The 17,443-nt window shown below is 39.7% G+C and overlaps 1 protein-coding gene across 1 annotated transcript in view; it reads left to right on the plus strand.

Annotated features, from left to right (window-relative positions):
• The window catches only part of LOC113656546 (potassium voltage-gated channel subfamily D member 3-like), a 100,124-nt gene that overhangs the window by 65,621 nt on the left and 17,060 nt on the right, over window positions 1-17,443 (plus strand). Inside the window, exon 3 of the mRNA XM_027167842.2 lies at window positions 14,271-14,439. Coding sequence (XP_027023643.1) covers window positions 14,271-14,439 — 169 coding nt within the window. The remainder of the gene's footprint in view (window positions 1-14,270; window positions 14,440-17,443) is intronic.

Below are 17,443 nucleotides of genomic sequence, written 5' to 3' on the forward strand. Positions count from 1 at the left end.
GAGAGACGGTGGGAACAGTGAAGCAGAACTAGTAGCTCTGACGGAGCGAGGCTGGGTTTTAAAGCTGCACTCATTCTGTATGACAAGACAAGTTTTTAATTTGGCTACAGTTCGTACCGCCCGATGTTACCTCACCTCCCGAAAGTGGTCAGAAGGATCGCACTAAAGTATATAAACACAGAGGGCACTGATGTTCACTTAGCGTCACTTCTATTACCTGAGTATCTATGATCGTTTTTCTCTCAACAATTAAACAGGGTTCATAGCAGGGTTCAGATTTCATGAAGGGCTAAATATAGATAATCCTTTATCAAAATGTATGGAGTATTAAAAGTGATCAAGAACTAACACAGAACAGGTTAAAACAATCAGATAACAAGGCAGGAAAAGTTAGTCACCTAGATGGAGACTATAAAACAAAACACAATTGTGATATAAAATCAGGAAAATTTCTAACAGTTTAACACTTCCACTGATGCTAACTAGCTTTTGGTACACGTATTGTATATCAGATTGTTAAGATGCTCACATTATACAACTCACTAATTTTCTACCGCTTATCCGAACTTCTTGGGTCATGGGGAGCATGTGCCTATCTCAGGGGTCTCAGGGGTCATGGGGCATCGAGGCAGGATACACCCTGGATGGAGTGCCAACCATCACAGGGCACGCACACACACACACACACTCTTTCATTCACTCACACAATACAGACAATTTTCCAGAGATGCCAATCAAACTACCATGCATGTCTTTGGACCGGGGTAGGAAACCGAGGAGAACATGCAAACTACGCGCGCACACACAATGCGGAGGCGGGAATCGAACCCCAGCCCTGGAGGTGTGAGGCGGACGTGCTACCCACTAAGCCACCGTGCCCCGACATTATACAATATCTACTTTAATTTACTTTCATCACAAAATCTTGAGGTCTGACAGGTTTAAAGTTCAAGGCATAAAAACCATGTACGTAGATACAGGACAAGAGTTTCAGTAAATGTTTACATCTTATATCAGAATAATGAGGTAGAAACAGGTTTCTTATGCTCTCTGACTTAAGCAGTGGTGGCTCAAGCGGTTAAGGCTCTGGTTGTTTAACAAAGGATCAGGGTTCAAGCCCTAGCACTGCTAAGCTACCACTGTTGGGCCCTTGAGCAAGGCCCTTAAACTTCTCTGCTCCAGGCAAAAATAAAGGCATGTATTCTCTTTACATTTTTAGGATATCAGTAAGTACATATTGAATGATATTCCATTTCTTCTTTACATTCTTTGAAAAATTACAAAGAGCGATAAAAATATTGTTACAAAAATGGATTGTATCGAATCACACTTTCAACAGATAATAGAACAGAAATAAAACTAGTTAAGTGATCATTGTTCCTTCATTCTTTACTTAAATGTGTTTGTTAATTACATCTAGTTCCGTTTTTTTGTTGTTGTTGTTGTTTGTTTTGTTTTAATCACACAATGTGCTAACATTGATTATCCCACTTAGAATGTATTAGCAGTTATTTTGAGAACACCGGTGAGATCCAAAAGATCCAAAAGAAGAGACTGATTGTCGGAGGATCGAACACCGGAATAATTACTGGTTTTAAATCCATCTCATTAAGTGCGTTATCGACTTCAGGCTCTGTGTGGTTTAAAGCATAGCAAAGGCTTTTGAGGAAGGATTTGACTTGTTTGGATTTTATTCACCTTTATGAAAAGATAAATACCCGTCTATCGGATTTTATAGTCTGCTGTTAAATTTGATCAAATATAATTGAAAATATATATTAATTGTCTTTCTAAAACATTATTCATAAAAATAGAATTAAAAAATACATTTTGTTATACATATATGATTCATAATATACTGGTTTTAAATGATTTTATAACAGTGACATGTATTCATATATTTCATGTTTATATTGAAGATTCCTTGATTGTTCTACCATTTAGTTCTTCAAACTCTTTTCATAGAATTTTTACATTTAATCAGAAAAAAAATTGTAATAGCTTACTGTATAATTAAGGTAAATTTTTATAAGAATTCTATGCTGAAGGGGGTCATGGTGGCTTAGTGGTTAGCACGTTTGCCTCACACCTCCAGGGTTGTGGGTTCGATTCCCTCCTCCGCCTTGTGTTTGTGGAGTTTGCATGTTCTCCCTGTGTCTCGGGGGTTTCCTCCGGGTACTCCGGTTTCCTCCCCCGGTCCAAAGACATGCATGGTAGGTTGATTGGCATCTATGGAAAATTGTCCGTAGTGTGTGAGTGAATGAGAGTGTGTGTGCCCTGTGATGGGTTGGTACTGGTGTGTCCTGCCTCAATGCCCGATGACGCCTGAGATAGGCACAGGCTCCCCGTGACCCGAGTAGTTCGGATAAGCGGTAGAAAATGAATGAATGAATAAATTCTATGCTGAATTTTACTCTTTTTTTGTGCATGGAATAAACAAAATGTGGACATTTAGGATATTCTAATAATTTACTAAAGATTTTATTTTTTTAATGAACGATTTACTTTCAGTCTATTATTTGCAACTTGTTGTTTGTTCCAAATTGATTTCATTTCTCAAAACATCACAGACAACTTGCTTTTCTTTTCTTCTTCCTGGGTTTGGATCTTCGGGAAATCTAAATCGTATCATTTTCTGTTAAACATGACTTTAGCGATATTCCAACAATTTCGTATGAAACGGAATGTACGAAAGGGATTTGAGGGAAATGCATCTATTTATCAGATCTAAATCAAAATCTGATGCTTTCCGTCATCATCCATCAGAACCAGCTTGATGAATTTCATCAGAATCCGATAAGTTTTCATTAGGGCTTTTCCATTTACTCTGGAATACCACCAGAACCCAGTAGGGTTTTCTTTTATGAGTTGATGATTACCATCAGAATCAAATTAGATGTTATTAGAAGCCATTAGGAACAACGTGTTCGATTAAACTACAATTACAAACCTCAAGAAACACATCTAAACCCATTAAAGCTGCCAAAATTATCAAATGTTAAACGCTTTCTAATCTACACACCTTTAGAGTTGACACATTTGTGACCCTTATTCCATCTGAATAACTTTTCCTATGAAGCAACAAGCTCCATCTGCACAATAAACATTTCAATAAAGCCTTTAAATCGTGTGCAGGCTTTGTACAGATGCTTGAAAGTTTTTAAAATGCTTTATTTCTAGACTTGCTTTTCAAGTTGAAAAATTTAGCTTCACCTGGAGGATAAATGGTGGCTGAATGCTTAATGGGTTTTTTTCCACCAAGTGGAAAAAAAGACTTTGTTCCTGAACCATTGTTCCAGTTGAATGTAGAAATATAGCCTCCGGCACTTTTCCTCTTTATATTACTGTCTTTGGGGGGAGAAAAAAAAGTCCCTCACGTGTACTGTAGACCGACTCGTGATCTTGTTCCAGTGATTCGGCCTTCCTGAGTCGACGGGTTGGAAACTGGCTTCAAGATTATAACACAATCTCCTACACCTTGATTTACATCTAGAAGACATTAGAAATGACTTGGAAAACTTCAGCTGTGACTTTTTAAAAATATAAAACGTTAAGCCGTCTGTTACACACAGACAACATCACTCCAAACTTGGTAAATTTCTTATTTATAGAGCTGAAGTCAAACCTCAGCACAAATTCAGAGCTGTGTACTGATTTATTTATTTTCTCAGTGGAACCACGTAGATGTGTATATACTGTGTACAATGCAGCAAGGGAATGTTAGTAATGTTATGCTAGTTATTAGCTACTGAGATAAAGATTTATTTTATTCATTCATTCATTTTTTACTGCTTACCCATCACAGGGGACACACACACTCTCATTCACTCACACACACACACACACACAATTTTCCAGAGATGCCAATCAACCTACCATGCATGTCTTTGGACCAGGGGGAGGAAACCCCCGAGGCACGGGGAGAACATGCAAACTCCACACACACTAACACGTGGTTAGAAATATGTGCTTTACAGACAACAGCAGCATAAACTGTAGAGTTTTATAGAAAAGCTACTTTTATTTTCTTTTGTAATTTATCACATGTTCATAATTGTTTCCCCCGAAGGTTTCACCTGTAGCTGGTCTCTAGTCAAAATTCTACAGCATGTTGTCAATCATGTTGTTTTATATTAGAACTATAATGCAGGATTATTATTTTTTGGACATCTGGAATATTAAAAATTCTTGAGTATTAAAGAATAAATGGATCAATTTCAAGCTGCACCTGAACACTGGTATAAGTTTGAGAAAAAAAATAATCAGATGGAACTGTTTATTTTATATATATATATATATATATATATATATATATATATATATATATATATATATATATATAGATATGTGTCACTTTTTCAAATGATATATTTTTTTTCTTTGTTTTTGCTTTACATTTTCTTTTATTTGTTTTAAATTATTTTTATTATTTTATTTATTATATGTTATATATTATATGTTTTTTTTTATTATTATTTAAAAGCCTTTATTTTGCCACCTATACATTACAGCACCCTAAAATGATTTCTTCACATATCCCACCTTGTTGGAAGTTGGGGTCAGAGCACAGAGTCAGCCGTGATACGGCACCAATGGAGCAGAAAGGGTTAAGGGCCTTAGTCCAGGGCCCAACAGTGGCAGCTTGGCAGTGCTGGAGCCTGTAACCCAATCCTCAACCCAGAGCCTTTAACCACTCATGCCACCACTGCCCACAATAACACTTCTACCTCACAGATCCAAGACTTTGAGCTCATATTACTGTTAGTCTAGGCACGTTTCCTCCGGTTCTCTCCCACCTCCCAAAAAACGTGACGGACGGACTCTGCTAACTTTCTCCTAGATGTGAATGTGTGTGTGTGTGTGTGTGTGTGTGTGTGTGTGTGTGTGTGTGTGTGTGTGTGTGTGTAGTCCTGCCATGGACTACTGTATTACATGAAATATATCCTGTGAGAAACTTCTGATATATATTTTCATCAGGAATCATTATGTATTCATGAATAATAAATATCACCTGGTGTTAGTTAGCACCGAAAATAAATACAGTCTCTGGTCAAAGGACCAACCGTAATTGAGTTTTCAAGCTCGTGTACTTTTTTTGAGTAAATGATGAATGAGTCTCTGTTGTAAAGCTGAATGAGACTCCGAGCTCATAATCCTCCCGCTGCTCATTAGCAGAGCTGGTAATACAGACCTGTTCCTGTTTCCATGTCCTCTGCTTTGTTTACTCCTCTCAGTACACAACCTTGTGCTTTTTCTTTATTAGAAACAAAAAGGCTTTGAGCATCCAAACAGATGAAACGAACAGGTTGCGTCACGCCCGTGGCTACTCTGCGCTGCCTTGTTGAAGCTGTTTTATTTTTTCTCCCAATGACTGCAGTTCTTAGCACACGGTTTTGTTCTTCTGCCAAAGTCGGTGCAGTGCTACAGCTAAAGGAAAGACAAAAATGTGCTCTAAATATACGGTTTGGAGACTTCTGCCTTTACATGCACATAAACTTTATTGACAAGCCGTTCTTAATCCATAAGGTTTAATATAGAGTTGGTCCACCTTTTGTAACAGCTTCAACTCTTCAGCTCCGAGAAGGACGAGAAGGTCTGGCTCGCAGTTTCCGCTCTAATTTATCCCAAAGGTGTTTTGTCGGGTTGAGGTCTGTCCTCTGTGCAGGCCAGAAAAGTTCCTCCACACCATCTATTTCTTTATGGACCTTGATTTGTGCACAAGTGTTCAGTCATGTTGGATCCACTAGGGGCCATCCCCAAACTGTTCCCACAAGTTGGGAGAACAAATTTGTCAAAAAATATCTTGGTATGCTGAAACATTAAGTGTTCTTATCACTGGAACTAAGGATCCAAGCCCAAACAATGAAAAATAACCCCATACCATAATCCCCTCTTCACCAATCTTTACACTTTGCACAATGCAGGCAGGCAAGTTCCGTTCTCCGGGCGAACACCAATCCCAGACTCGTCTATCGGATTGCCAGACAACGCCACTCCACTGCTCTAAAGCACACCACCACTGGATCCAATGTTTTTCATTGTACTTGGTTATGTAAGTCTTGGATGCAGCTGCTCGGTCATGGAAACCCATTCCATGGAGATCTTTAAGCTCTGTTCTTGAGCTAATCTGTAGGCCTCACATTGTTCGAAGGTATGTGATAAATTAAAAAAGAAAATAAAAGTAGCTTTTCTATAATACTCTACAGTTTACGATGCTGTTGTCTGTGAAGCACATATTTCTAACCATGTGTTAGTGTATGTGGAGTTTGCATGTTGTCCCCGTGCCTCGGGCGTTTCCTCCGGGTACTCCGGTTTCCTCCCCCGGTCCAAAGAAAATGCATGGTAGGTTGATTGGCATCTCTGGAAAATTGTCCGTAGTGTGTGTGTGTGTGAGTGAATGAGAGTGTGTGTGTGCCCTGTGACGGGTTGGCACTCCGTCCAGGGTGTATCCTGCCTCGATGCCCGATGACGCCCGAGATAGGCACAGGCTCCCCGTGACCCGAGGTAGTTCGGATAAGTGGTAGAAAATGAGTGAGTGAGTGAGTAATGAATATTTAGTAATCCATGAATTAACAGTATTTCTTCCCCCCCGAAAAATGACTTTAGTTAAACACATGTATCACCACATTTTACAGCTAGCATTACAGCTCTAGCCTATGAGTCTTTTATCTACAGGTTTAACGGATTCATTAATTTCATTGAACACGCATTTAGAGTCACAATTGGATCTCATTGCGAGCTGTTAATGTGTTGAAACAAAAAAATCTAACATTCCTTATTTATCAGCAGCCATAATAATGATTAAATTGTAATAAAGTAAAAGAAACTCCAGGGGTTCAAAAAAAAAACCTCTCAGTAGCAGTGCAGACATTTATGTGTGTCTAAATGTAGTTATTACAGATGCTATTACAGGATCGTGTTTGTTTAATGAAGGTGACCTAATGATTTTCAGTTCATTTCTTCTAGAAATATGCACAGAGATAATCGAGAGGTGATCGAGCTCGTAATGCTTTTAGCCAATAAACATTAGCTTATTCTCTATTATTGTGTCCTTGCAGCCTTCGTGTTAATAAAACGAGGTGGATGTAATTAAAAAAACCTCATTTACCTTATTTGCACATCTTTGTGTGGAGGAGGGGAGACTGTGTTTGTTCATTCATTCATTCATTTTCTACCGTTTATCCGAACTTCTCGGGTGTCATCGGGCATCGAGGCAGGATACACCCTGGACGGAGTGCCAACCCATCTCAGGGCACACACACTCTCATTCACTCACACACTACGGACAATTTTCCAGAGATGCCAATCAACCTACCATGCATGTCTTTGGACCGGGGGAGGAAACCAGAGTACCCGGAGGAAACCCCCGAGACACGGGGAGAACATGCAAACTCCACACACACAAGGCGGAGGTGGGAATCGAACCCCCAACCCTGGAGGTGTGAGGCGAATGTGCTAACCACTAAGACACCGTGCCCCAGGAGACTGTGTTTGTGATAATCTTAATTCTATCTATCTATCTATCTATCTATCTATCTATCTATCTATCTATCTATCTATCTATCTATCTATCTATCTATCTAATAAACTTTCACATACACAGGGAGTTCAAATGTTGAATGCTGAATGTTAACAAGTCGAATCCATTTTTGCACAATAAATGCGAAAGCGATATAAATAAGCATGAAAGCACTAAAGGGATTTTACAAACTGGGCTCTTCTGTTCTAAATGGCTTGCTCAGGCCATCACTCTCTCTTGTACTTTTCATGCCTAAGAAGTTGAGATCTGCTTCACCCCCTGAGGGTCTAAGCAGAAATTAGCCGGCTCCCTTGACTCCATCTCACCACGAATAGCTCCACTTTGATTTCACCTCTCTCATTAGATTCCCCTCTCACCAGCTCATGGAGCTCGTCGCAAGTTCAGACAGACTCTTTAACTCCTGGACCACATCCGAAGTTCTGCGGCAAATTTGCACAGACGGTCGATCTATCTCTCCGAAAGTGAGCTCAAATCTGGCACATGAGTCATAAGTCATTACCGCTGATGTGGAAAAGGTAGTCAGAGGCACGGTTGTGAAATGATTAGATAACCCGATCTTATCTGTAGAAAGCTCGTCTGAATGTTCCTCGGCTTCTCTAGCACACAACTTGTCATTCTAAACATCCTCAGCTCTCAGCCGTTCGGATAAATGGTTTGTTTTTGTTTCCTCATCGACTGGACGTCATCGCGACCAATCCGCTTTGTTTCATTTGATGTCCATCAATAAGTAATCGGCTAGAAGCCGCTGGAGAGGAGTTCGCCCCTGTTATAAAAGTAATTGCAGAGGCGCTTCTAATGAAGACAAAAGCAAGCACGGGTTTGAGATGATAAAAGAGAATGAAGACATTTCCTCAAAATTGATTTCCTGTTTTTCTTGTCTTTGTCTTTTAACAAAGATGTCTGGGCGGGAAGGGTGATGCTCGTGGTTCAGGGCCGAGGAAGGCTTTTCACCAGATATTGGGATTTGTGTTCATTCAGTCAGAGCGTTAATGAGATTAGGTAGTGATGTGGGGTGACGAGGTCTGGGGTGCAGGCGGTGTTCCAGTTCATCAAGGTGTTTAATGGGGTTGAGTCAGAGTCAGGGCTCTGTGTAGGACACTCCAGTTCTACTCTGACCTTCTCAAACCATGGAACTCGCTTTGTTGTCATGCTGGAACAGGTTTGAGCCTCTTAGTTTCATTGAAGAGAAACGTCCGTGTTTCAGCATATAGGCATTCCAGACAAATCTGTGCTTTCAGGTCTAAGGAAGGTACTCATACTGGTGTGAGGCTTATCTAGAGGTAGAATAATGAAATTAGTTTAACTGGATTTCACTAAAAAGGTTTCATTTTGCAAGTTAAGCAGCACATTTGTTTAATCCTGTTTTTTTTGTGGGGGCAAATAATTTTTTTTTCTGGAGATTAACGTCAGTCTCTGCATCTGAGATGCAAATGAAACCATGAACGTATAGTGGATAGTGTATAGTGTATAGCATATAGTGTATAGTGTATAGCATATAGTGTATAGCGTATAGCATATAGTGTATAGCGTATAATGGATAGCGTATAGTGTATATTGGATAGCAGATAGTGGATAGTGTTTAGTGAATAGCGTATAGTGGATAGCGTACAGTGGATATTGGATAGCGGATAGTGGGTTGTGGATAGTGAATAGCGTATAGTGGATAGCGTACAGTGGATATTGGATAGCGGATAGTGGATAGCAGATAGTGGATCATGGATAGCATATGGTGGATAGTGTATAGTGGGCAGTGGAAAGCGTATCGTGGATAGTGTATATTTTGTAGCGTATAGTGGATAGCGTGTAGTGGATCGTGGATAGTGTGTAGTGGATAGTTTATAGCGCACAGTGGAAAGCGTATAGTGAATAGCATATAGTGGATAGCGTACAGTGGATAGCAGATAGTGGATAGTGCTTAGCGTATAGTGGATAGCGGATAGTGAATAGCATATAGTGGTTGTAGATAGTGGACAGCATATAGTGGATAGCGGACATTATATATTGTAGGTTGTGGATATTGTGTTGTGGATAGTGTATAGAATATAGCATATAGTGTATAGTGTATAATAGATAGTGTATAGCCAATATATTATATAGCACATATATACTGTAGTGTTGAGGATAGTGGATAGCGTATAGTATTGTGGATAGTGGATAGTGTACAGTATAGTGGGTTGTGGATAGTGTATAGAGTATATTGGATAGCGTATAGTGAATAGCAGGTAGTGCATAGGGGATAGTAGATATTGGATAGTTAATAGTGAATGACCTACAGAAAAACACATTGCTCAAAGTGCACCAATAAGTGAAGACTCAAGGCATTGATACTAATTTGTTTAGAGTAAAAACTTTGGTTTATTTTGTTTTTCTTTTCTTTTTTCTTTCTTTTTTTTTTTTTTTTTTTGACCCCTCTGATCATTTTTCCTATTTCCATTTCTCCTTGGCAAATGCCCATATGTCAGGAACACAGGAGCCAAAGGGATGACATCATTAATACCATGCCAGTCAGTGCTAGCTGAGGGATGCTGTCTGTTCACCAGATGCCAGGCTGCTACACCGTTATAATGGAGCAGCCTTGATTTTTAACAATTTTAATCTCTTGGAATTCCAACATGCCAAAATTGGTGGATTTACTGTGTTATCTCTGGATGAGACTGACATTTGTTTTGGAAAGTTTTGTCACTTTACTCCACCAATGTCATATTGTCTTTGATGAAGTAGGAGTATAGGTGCTATAATCATATTGTTCTGGGGGAAAATGCACCAACTGCTACCATGTACCTGGTGGAAAATGGCCAGCAGGCTTTTTTTTTTAAATATATTTTTTCTTTTTATAATGTATTCATGGCCAAATCTAAGAGCTGTTATTCAGATTGGAATAAAAGGCTGCTCTGGTTCTTTCACAAACTCTCACGAGCCACATATTTAAATAAATATTCAACGGAAACACGAGTCGCTTTATAAGTAGGTTATATTTTACAGTAACAGTTTCCTGTCTAAATGATCAACAAATCAAATTCTGCACTTAATATCTAGCTTGTGATTAGCGAATAGTGAGTGTTAGATGATGTGTATTTGAAAACATGTATAATCATTCTAGCAAAAAAAAAAATCCAGGGTCTACTGTAGATAGACTTAAGTATTTCAAATGAATGCAGTACAGTGCAATTAGATAGATTTAGCACCATGACTGAAAGTCAGTTCATGAACAGAAGTTGTGTGAAATTAAATACGACTTAAGGGCATTAATGGAATTAAATTTGCCAAACTTTAAATTAGTATTTTTTAAATTTTTATTATGTAATTGTTATTAATGAGAAAGTCATCTCACCATAGAAATGTTGCTTATACTATATTTAATATTCACAACACATCTGACAAGAAAAGCATTTTAAATACCTGTGAAAAAGGGTTTCGTGTTATTTAGATACACCTTATTTAATACAAAACATGCACTTTTACACTTTTGTATTATTTTTTAAAACAATTTACACTATCTGTCTAACTCTAGAAGTATTGCCCCCCTTGAAGTAGATACTATACAGCTGTAGAACAACTTCTGAAAAGTCAAAGCCTTAAATTTCAAACTTTTATGGTAACTACAGTAATGTTGGTATCTAGCTCACTTTGTTTAAAATAATTTTAAAAAAATGCTAACATTATCACCTCCACCGTGTGTGTGTGGAGTTTGCATGTTCTCCCCTTTCCTCGGGGGTTTCCTCCGGGTACTCCGGTTTACTCCCCCGGTCCAAAGACATGCATGGTAGGTTGATTGGCATCTCTGGAAAATTGCCTGTAGTGTGTGTGTGTGTGAGTGAATGAGAGTGTGTGTGCCCTGCGATGGGTTGGCACTCCGTCCAGGGTGTATCCTGCCTCGATGCCCGATGACGCCTGAGATAGGCACAGGCTCCCCGTGACCTGAGATGTTCGGATAAGCGGTAGAGAATGAACGAATGAATGAATGAATGCTAACATTATTACATGGGCACATTTCTAAACCAGTAAAACACAAACAGAGCAGGAAAAAAAAAGACTCTAATCGACTAATACTAAGGATGCTCCTGGTTTTTCATCAGTATCAGTAATGATGAAAAAAAAACAAATGTGAAAAGTAAGAATTTGTTTGTATTTCATTAAAACCACTGCAGGAGCTATAGATACAGTACACATGCAGTCCAAGCGAGCGGTGAGTGATGTCCAAACCAATCCGACGGCTAAACTGAAGTAAAATTGAATGTAGAAATTTGTAGAAAAAAACACACCTTGAAAAAGTTCTCGTTCAAAAACCCAACCTACACCATGTCCATTCACTGTATCACCCTGACCATGTCTTCTTTAATATGACTGAACAAAAAGAGTAAGAACAACAGGACGGCACAGACACTAAGGACATTTCAGAGTGAGACTTTTGTGCTCAAGTCAAGGTTACAAGGGTGTTTAATTGAAACAGGAAAGTGACAAATCCTGCAGTATTCCAGGGGAAAAAAGAACAAATCTCATTAAGTCATGGCATCTTTCCCACTTTCTCACTCTGCTTTACTTTTATCACTGTTTTCACAAGAACTTAGGCATGCAAGATGAGCCTAGCTGCAACTGATTGATTCCTTGTGCTTATCGTTGCTCTGCGAACTCGCCCCCGAGGTTACCGATGCACTTATTGCTCGGTTCAAAGGGAAGCTGTTTGTAATGTTTATTTGCGAAGCAGTGATGCTGCCGAGGCAAATCCGTAATTAATCATGTCACATCTGTGTGTTCTCTCTTGCAAATAATCAGGGATATTTGGCATTTAAGACAACTTTTCACAGAGGTACCATTACTTTAGTGCAACATGCGTGAAGAAAGTGGAGCGGAATCAAACTAGCAAGAAAGACTTTTTTTTTAATGACAATTTTGTGCCGATTTCAAGTCGTCAAGAGTCAAGAAGCTTTTTATTGTCATTTTAACCATATATAGCTGTTACACTACACAGTGAAATGAGACAACGTTTCTCCAGGATCAAGGTGCTACATAAAACAAACACAGGGCTAAGGACTTATAAGTAGTCTTAGCCACATAAAGTGCAACTGTGCAACTTGGTGAACACAATGCAAGACAAGACAGTGGAGGACAATACAAACAAGACAGTGCAAGACAAGACAGACAAGTCAGTGGAGGACAATACAAACAATACAGACAAGACAGTGCAGGACAAGACAGACAAGACAGTGGAGGACAATACAGACAAGACAGTGCAGGACAAGACAGACAAGACAGTGGAGGACAATACAGACAAGACAGTGCAGGACAAGACAGACAAGACAGTGGAGGACAATACAAACAAGACAGTGCAGGACAAGACAGAAAAGACCGTGGAGGACAATACAAACAATACAGTGCAGGACAAGACAGACAAGACCGTGGAGGACAATACAAACAAGACAGACAAGACAGTGAAGGACAATACAAACAAGACAGTGCAGGACAAGATAGACAAGACAGTGGAGGATAATACAGACAATACAGACAAGACAGTGCAGGACAAGACAGACAAGACAGTGGAGGACAATACAGACAAGACAGTGGAGGATAATACAGACAATACAGACAAGACAGTGCAGGACAAGACAGACAAGACAGTGGAGGACAATACAGACAAGACAGTGCAGGACAAGACAGACAAGACAGTGGAGGACAATACAGACAAGACAGTGCAGGACAAGACAGACAAGACAGTGGAGGACAATACAGACAAGACAGTGCAGGACAAGACAGTGGAGGACAATACAGACAAGACAGTGCAGGACAAGACAGACAAGACAGTGGAGGACAATACAAACAAGACAGTGCAGGACAAGACAGACAAGACAGTGGATGACAATACAGACAAGACAGTGCAGGACAAGACAGACAAGACCGTGGAGGACAATACAGACAATACAGTGCAGGACAAGACAGACAAGACTGTGGAGGACAATACAAACAAGACAGACAAGACAGTGAAGGACAATACAAACAAGACAGTGCAGGACAAGACAGACAAGACCGTGGAGGACAATACAAACAAGACAGTGCAGGACTAAACAGACAAGACAGTGGAGGACAATACAAACAAGACAGAAAAGACAGTACAGGACAAGACAGTGGAGGACAATACAGACAAGACAGTGCAGGACAAGACAGACAAGACAGTGCAGACAAAAGGTTACAAGACAATACACAAAATACAAAAAAGACAGTACACAAAAAACAGTGCCGACTGACCAGTGTCAATACTGTATGTAAATACTGTAAGTTCAGACAATATTGCGAATATTCCTGTCCTAGCCAGTGGTATTCCTGCACAGATTTACCCAGTCAGAACCTAGCATGGCAATCAGCTATAAGAAAGAAGAAAAAAAGAAAGAAAGAAAAATCAGAGAGTCGACTCTCTGGCCGCTTGAACCAAAGCCATTTTCAGGGATCTCATGTGTGTAATTGAATTACAATAATAAGTGTGCAGGATTAACTTATCACAGCAAAATGTGTTTGTTGAATGACAACAAAATGATCAGTCTCCTGAGCTTCTGGAGCAGGAGCCTTATTTATACCAAATGGGTTTCTATCAAACTCGTACCCAAACTCACCTAATCTCATTTAATTCTTTGTCTCAGTCTATGTTTTCCATCTTTCTATCTATCTGTATGTCTGTTTGTCTGTCTATCTCTCTATCTATCTTTTCTGATTCGGTTTTTCTTCTTCATTGTTATTCCAGATACGGAGACATGGTTCCTAAGACGATCGCCGGGAAGATTTTCGGCTCCATCTGCTCCCTGAGCGGGGTTCTGGTAATAGCCTTGCCTGTGCCTGTCATCGTGTCGAACTTTAGCCGAATCTATCACCAGAACCAGAGAGCAGACAAGCGGCGTGCTCAGAAGGTACAGGTGAACACCTTTAGCTAATCGCTGAGCTTTGCCACACTAACCGGGGGGACAAAGGCGGACCTGTGTGTCTATGTGTGTGTAAGAGCCAGTATGGTACAACATTGTCTGCTCCAGCACTGGCCCCAGATGAGTGACTAACAACTGGTATGCGCTGCCCTGCACAGCTGGCTGGTACAATGGACCATGGCATGCCCCTGGATCGACTAGTACACGCAAACACTCACACACACATGAATACACACAAAACAAAATGAACAACCATTTACAGGCTCATTAGCTTAATTGCAATGCAGAGATTTGATGAGTGATGGCCTCGTTCGATGAACAGACATCGGACCGATCAGGGCTTCGGCAGGTGACACAAATGAGGCCTTCATTCATTCAAGAGCTTACAGATGTGTGCTTCTTCACATTGTGCGATTGTTGTACTATGTAACAAGTGCCTATAGGTATCAGAAATACCTTTACCTCCTGATAACGTATCATGATTTGACTAAATTTAGCCATTTTCAGTTCCCACCGAGTTGGTTGCTACACTATAGATAGGAAAACGTTTGTGAACACCAGGCATCTTTGCTTAGAGACCATCCCGTTCCAGATTTATTCCTAGTTCTCTTCCGGAAAGGATTTCCACTAGATGTTGGAGTGAGGCGGTTGGGATTTGTGATCATTCAGCTACAAGAGCATTAGTGTGATTAGATACTGATGTGTTCCAGTTCAGTGGGGTTGAGTCAGAGTCTGGGCTCTGTACGAGATATTTGAGTTCTTCTAATCCAACCTTCATACGCCATGTTTTGTGCACTGGGGCGTTGTCATGCTGGAAAAGGTTCGAACGTCTTTATTCCCGTAAAGGGAAACGAGAAATAAATTCTACAGCATTTTTTACTTATACAATGTAAGAACCACATACGGTTGTAATGATCAGGTGTACACATGCTTTAGGCCATATAGTGTAGTTCTTCTTTACTAAAAATAACATCTACCAGTTTGAAGGGCAAGTATGCAAGCAATTGTTTTGCATTGAACGTATCAGGTGAACACTTCACAAAGTGGTCATAAGATCTCAAGAGTTACAAAAAGAAGATCCTCATGGAAGTATGATATGATTCCTATTATATGCTCCTAGAAATGGCTAAATATGAAAAGTATTTTCTAGAATGTTCCCTTGTTATTACCTGGTCATTGCTAAGAAAGTAATAGTAAAAGTGGTTTTATTTTAGGTTGTAGCTTGTGGACCTACTGTCAGACCGTCTCCTCTGCAGTGTCAGAAAAAAATGGTTAAGTTTAGTAATAAACTGTACTGAAAGCTGGAAATCAGGCTCGAGAGACTAGAAGATTACGATATGATGAGGGTTATTTGTGATTGTTTACCGATGCTTTAACGTGACGGTGGATAGAATAATACAGTACCATCCGTCTGCCTAGCCACAGGGTAATCTAAGAGATTAGCGTTTTTCTATCCTGATGGACGTGGTCTCTTCTTGTGATCCCACCCCTGTTGACTGAATGCTTTGGTGTCAGAGTAAGGTCAAAAATATGGCCTACACACTCACCAAATCTCGACCTAGTCGAACAAATTTTGGAGTCATGTGTGCGATCAGTAGAGCGTAAGAAGAAAAATAACGTTTATCGATTTACTAAAAGGTGCATTAAATAAAGCTGTACTGGTGGCCTAAAATCCTACTAACACACTTTCTGTTGTGTTTTTCTTTTTTAATTTGTCACCCACCTGTATATGAGTACAGTATGTCTTCAACCTTACTATCTTCTGATACCCATAGACAAAAATCCTTGTTATATAGTTTAATAAAAGCATATCGGCTTAAAATAGACTAGGTTGTAATATAGATGAGTTTTGTTCCCACCTAAATTCATTTAACTCTCAATTTAACGTGCTCTGTTTGCCATATTTCCCAAAGCCACGAAGAAAAAAGGCGACATAATGCAGCAATTTGCATTAGCTTGAGGTTGGATTGTTTGCTTTATTGAACATTTTGTTACGCCTCCTGCAAAATCTAATTATTTCAACAAGAAACTCAGTCAAATAAAGCCCCAAATCCCGGGAGTGTGAATAGTGCTGAAATGGTATGCGATTACAAGAAAGCGTATGCTTTTTTTTCTTCTATTTATTTATAAGCGTGATACGGCTCAGTTGTCCCAGCGGACTGCGACGCAACCCCCGGTGGACGTTCAACCTGCTCTCCTTATGTTTAAATAACAGCAAATGCTCTCAAGTCCAGAGACAGCGCAGCTGACCTTTCAGAACTGGCACATGAAAGCAGGCATGCAAGCAGAGAGAGAGAGAGAGAGAGAGAGAGAGAGAGAGAGAGAGAGAGAGAGAGAGACAGACTAGATGGTGAAAGAGCAACAGCGAAAAAGAGAGCAAGGAGGGTCAGAGAGTTTGTTTTGGGAGACGTTTGCCCTTAATAGTGCTCTTTTGCCACAAATAGCTCCTGTCGACAATCTCTCGTTGGCAATTTGGAGAGCGGAGTCATTTAGTCTACCCTTCACACCTGCCAGTTATAGGACAGCTATGAGGGTGCATGATCCTGAAATAAAAACAACAGCAGGGATGGAACTGTTTAACAGCACAGATCTTTGACAAATTTAACATTTATGACTAGTACATACTGTATACAGTACACAAAGATAGTACCTCTGTTACAGTTAACTAAACAATCAGCATAAATATATGTCCTTGGGTCATTCGTATTTCACTCACCATGATCATAACGGACGTTAATAATTAATACGAGGCACGACATATTTTTTAGTTGGTTATTGTTACTTTTAACGATGCTGAACATCATATTTTGAGACAAAGGTGTTATGGAATAAATAAATCTACCTGATTTGCTACAAGTAAGTTTCCCACATCTCTCTCTTTAAGGTAAAGATGTTGTAGATACATCTGGGTTTCTAGGTAGCTATAAACACTGATACCATATCTGTACAGTACATTACGAGACAAAGCCATTGTAGAATAAAGCTACATCTTCTCTCT

This window comes from Tachysurus fulvidraco, chromosome 2 (genome assembly GCF_022655615.1).
Source record: "Tachysurus fulvidraco isolate hzauxx_2018 chromosome 2, HZAU_PFXX_2.0, whole genome shotgun sequence".
Taxonomy (NCBI): domain Eukaryota; kingdom Metazoa; phylum Chordata; class Actinopteri; order Siluriformes; family Bagridae; genus Tachysurus; species Tachysurus fulvidraco.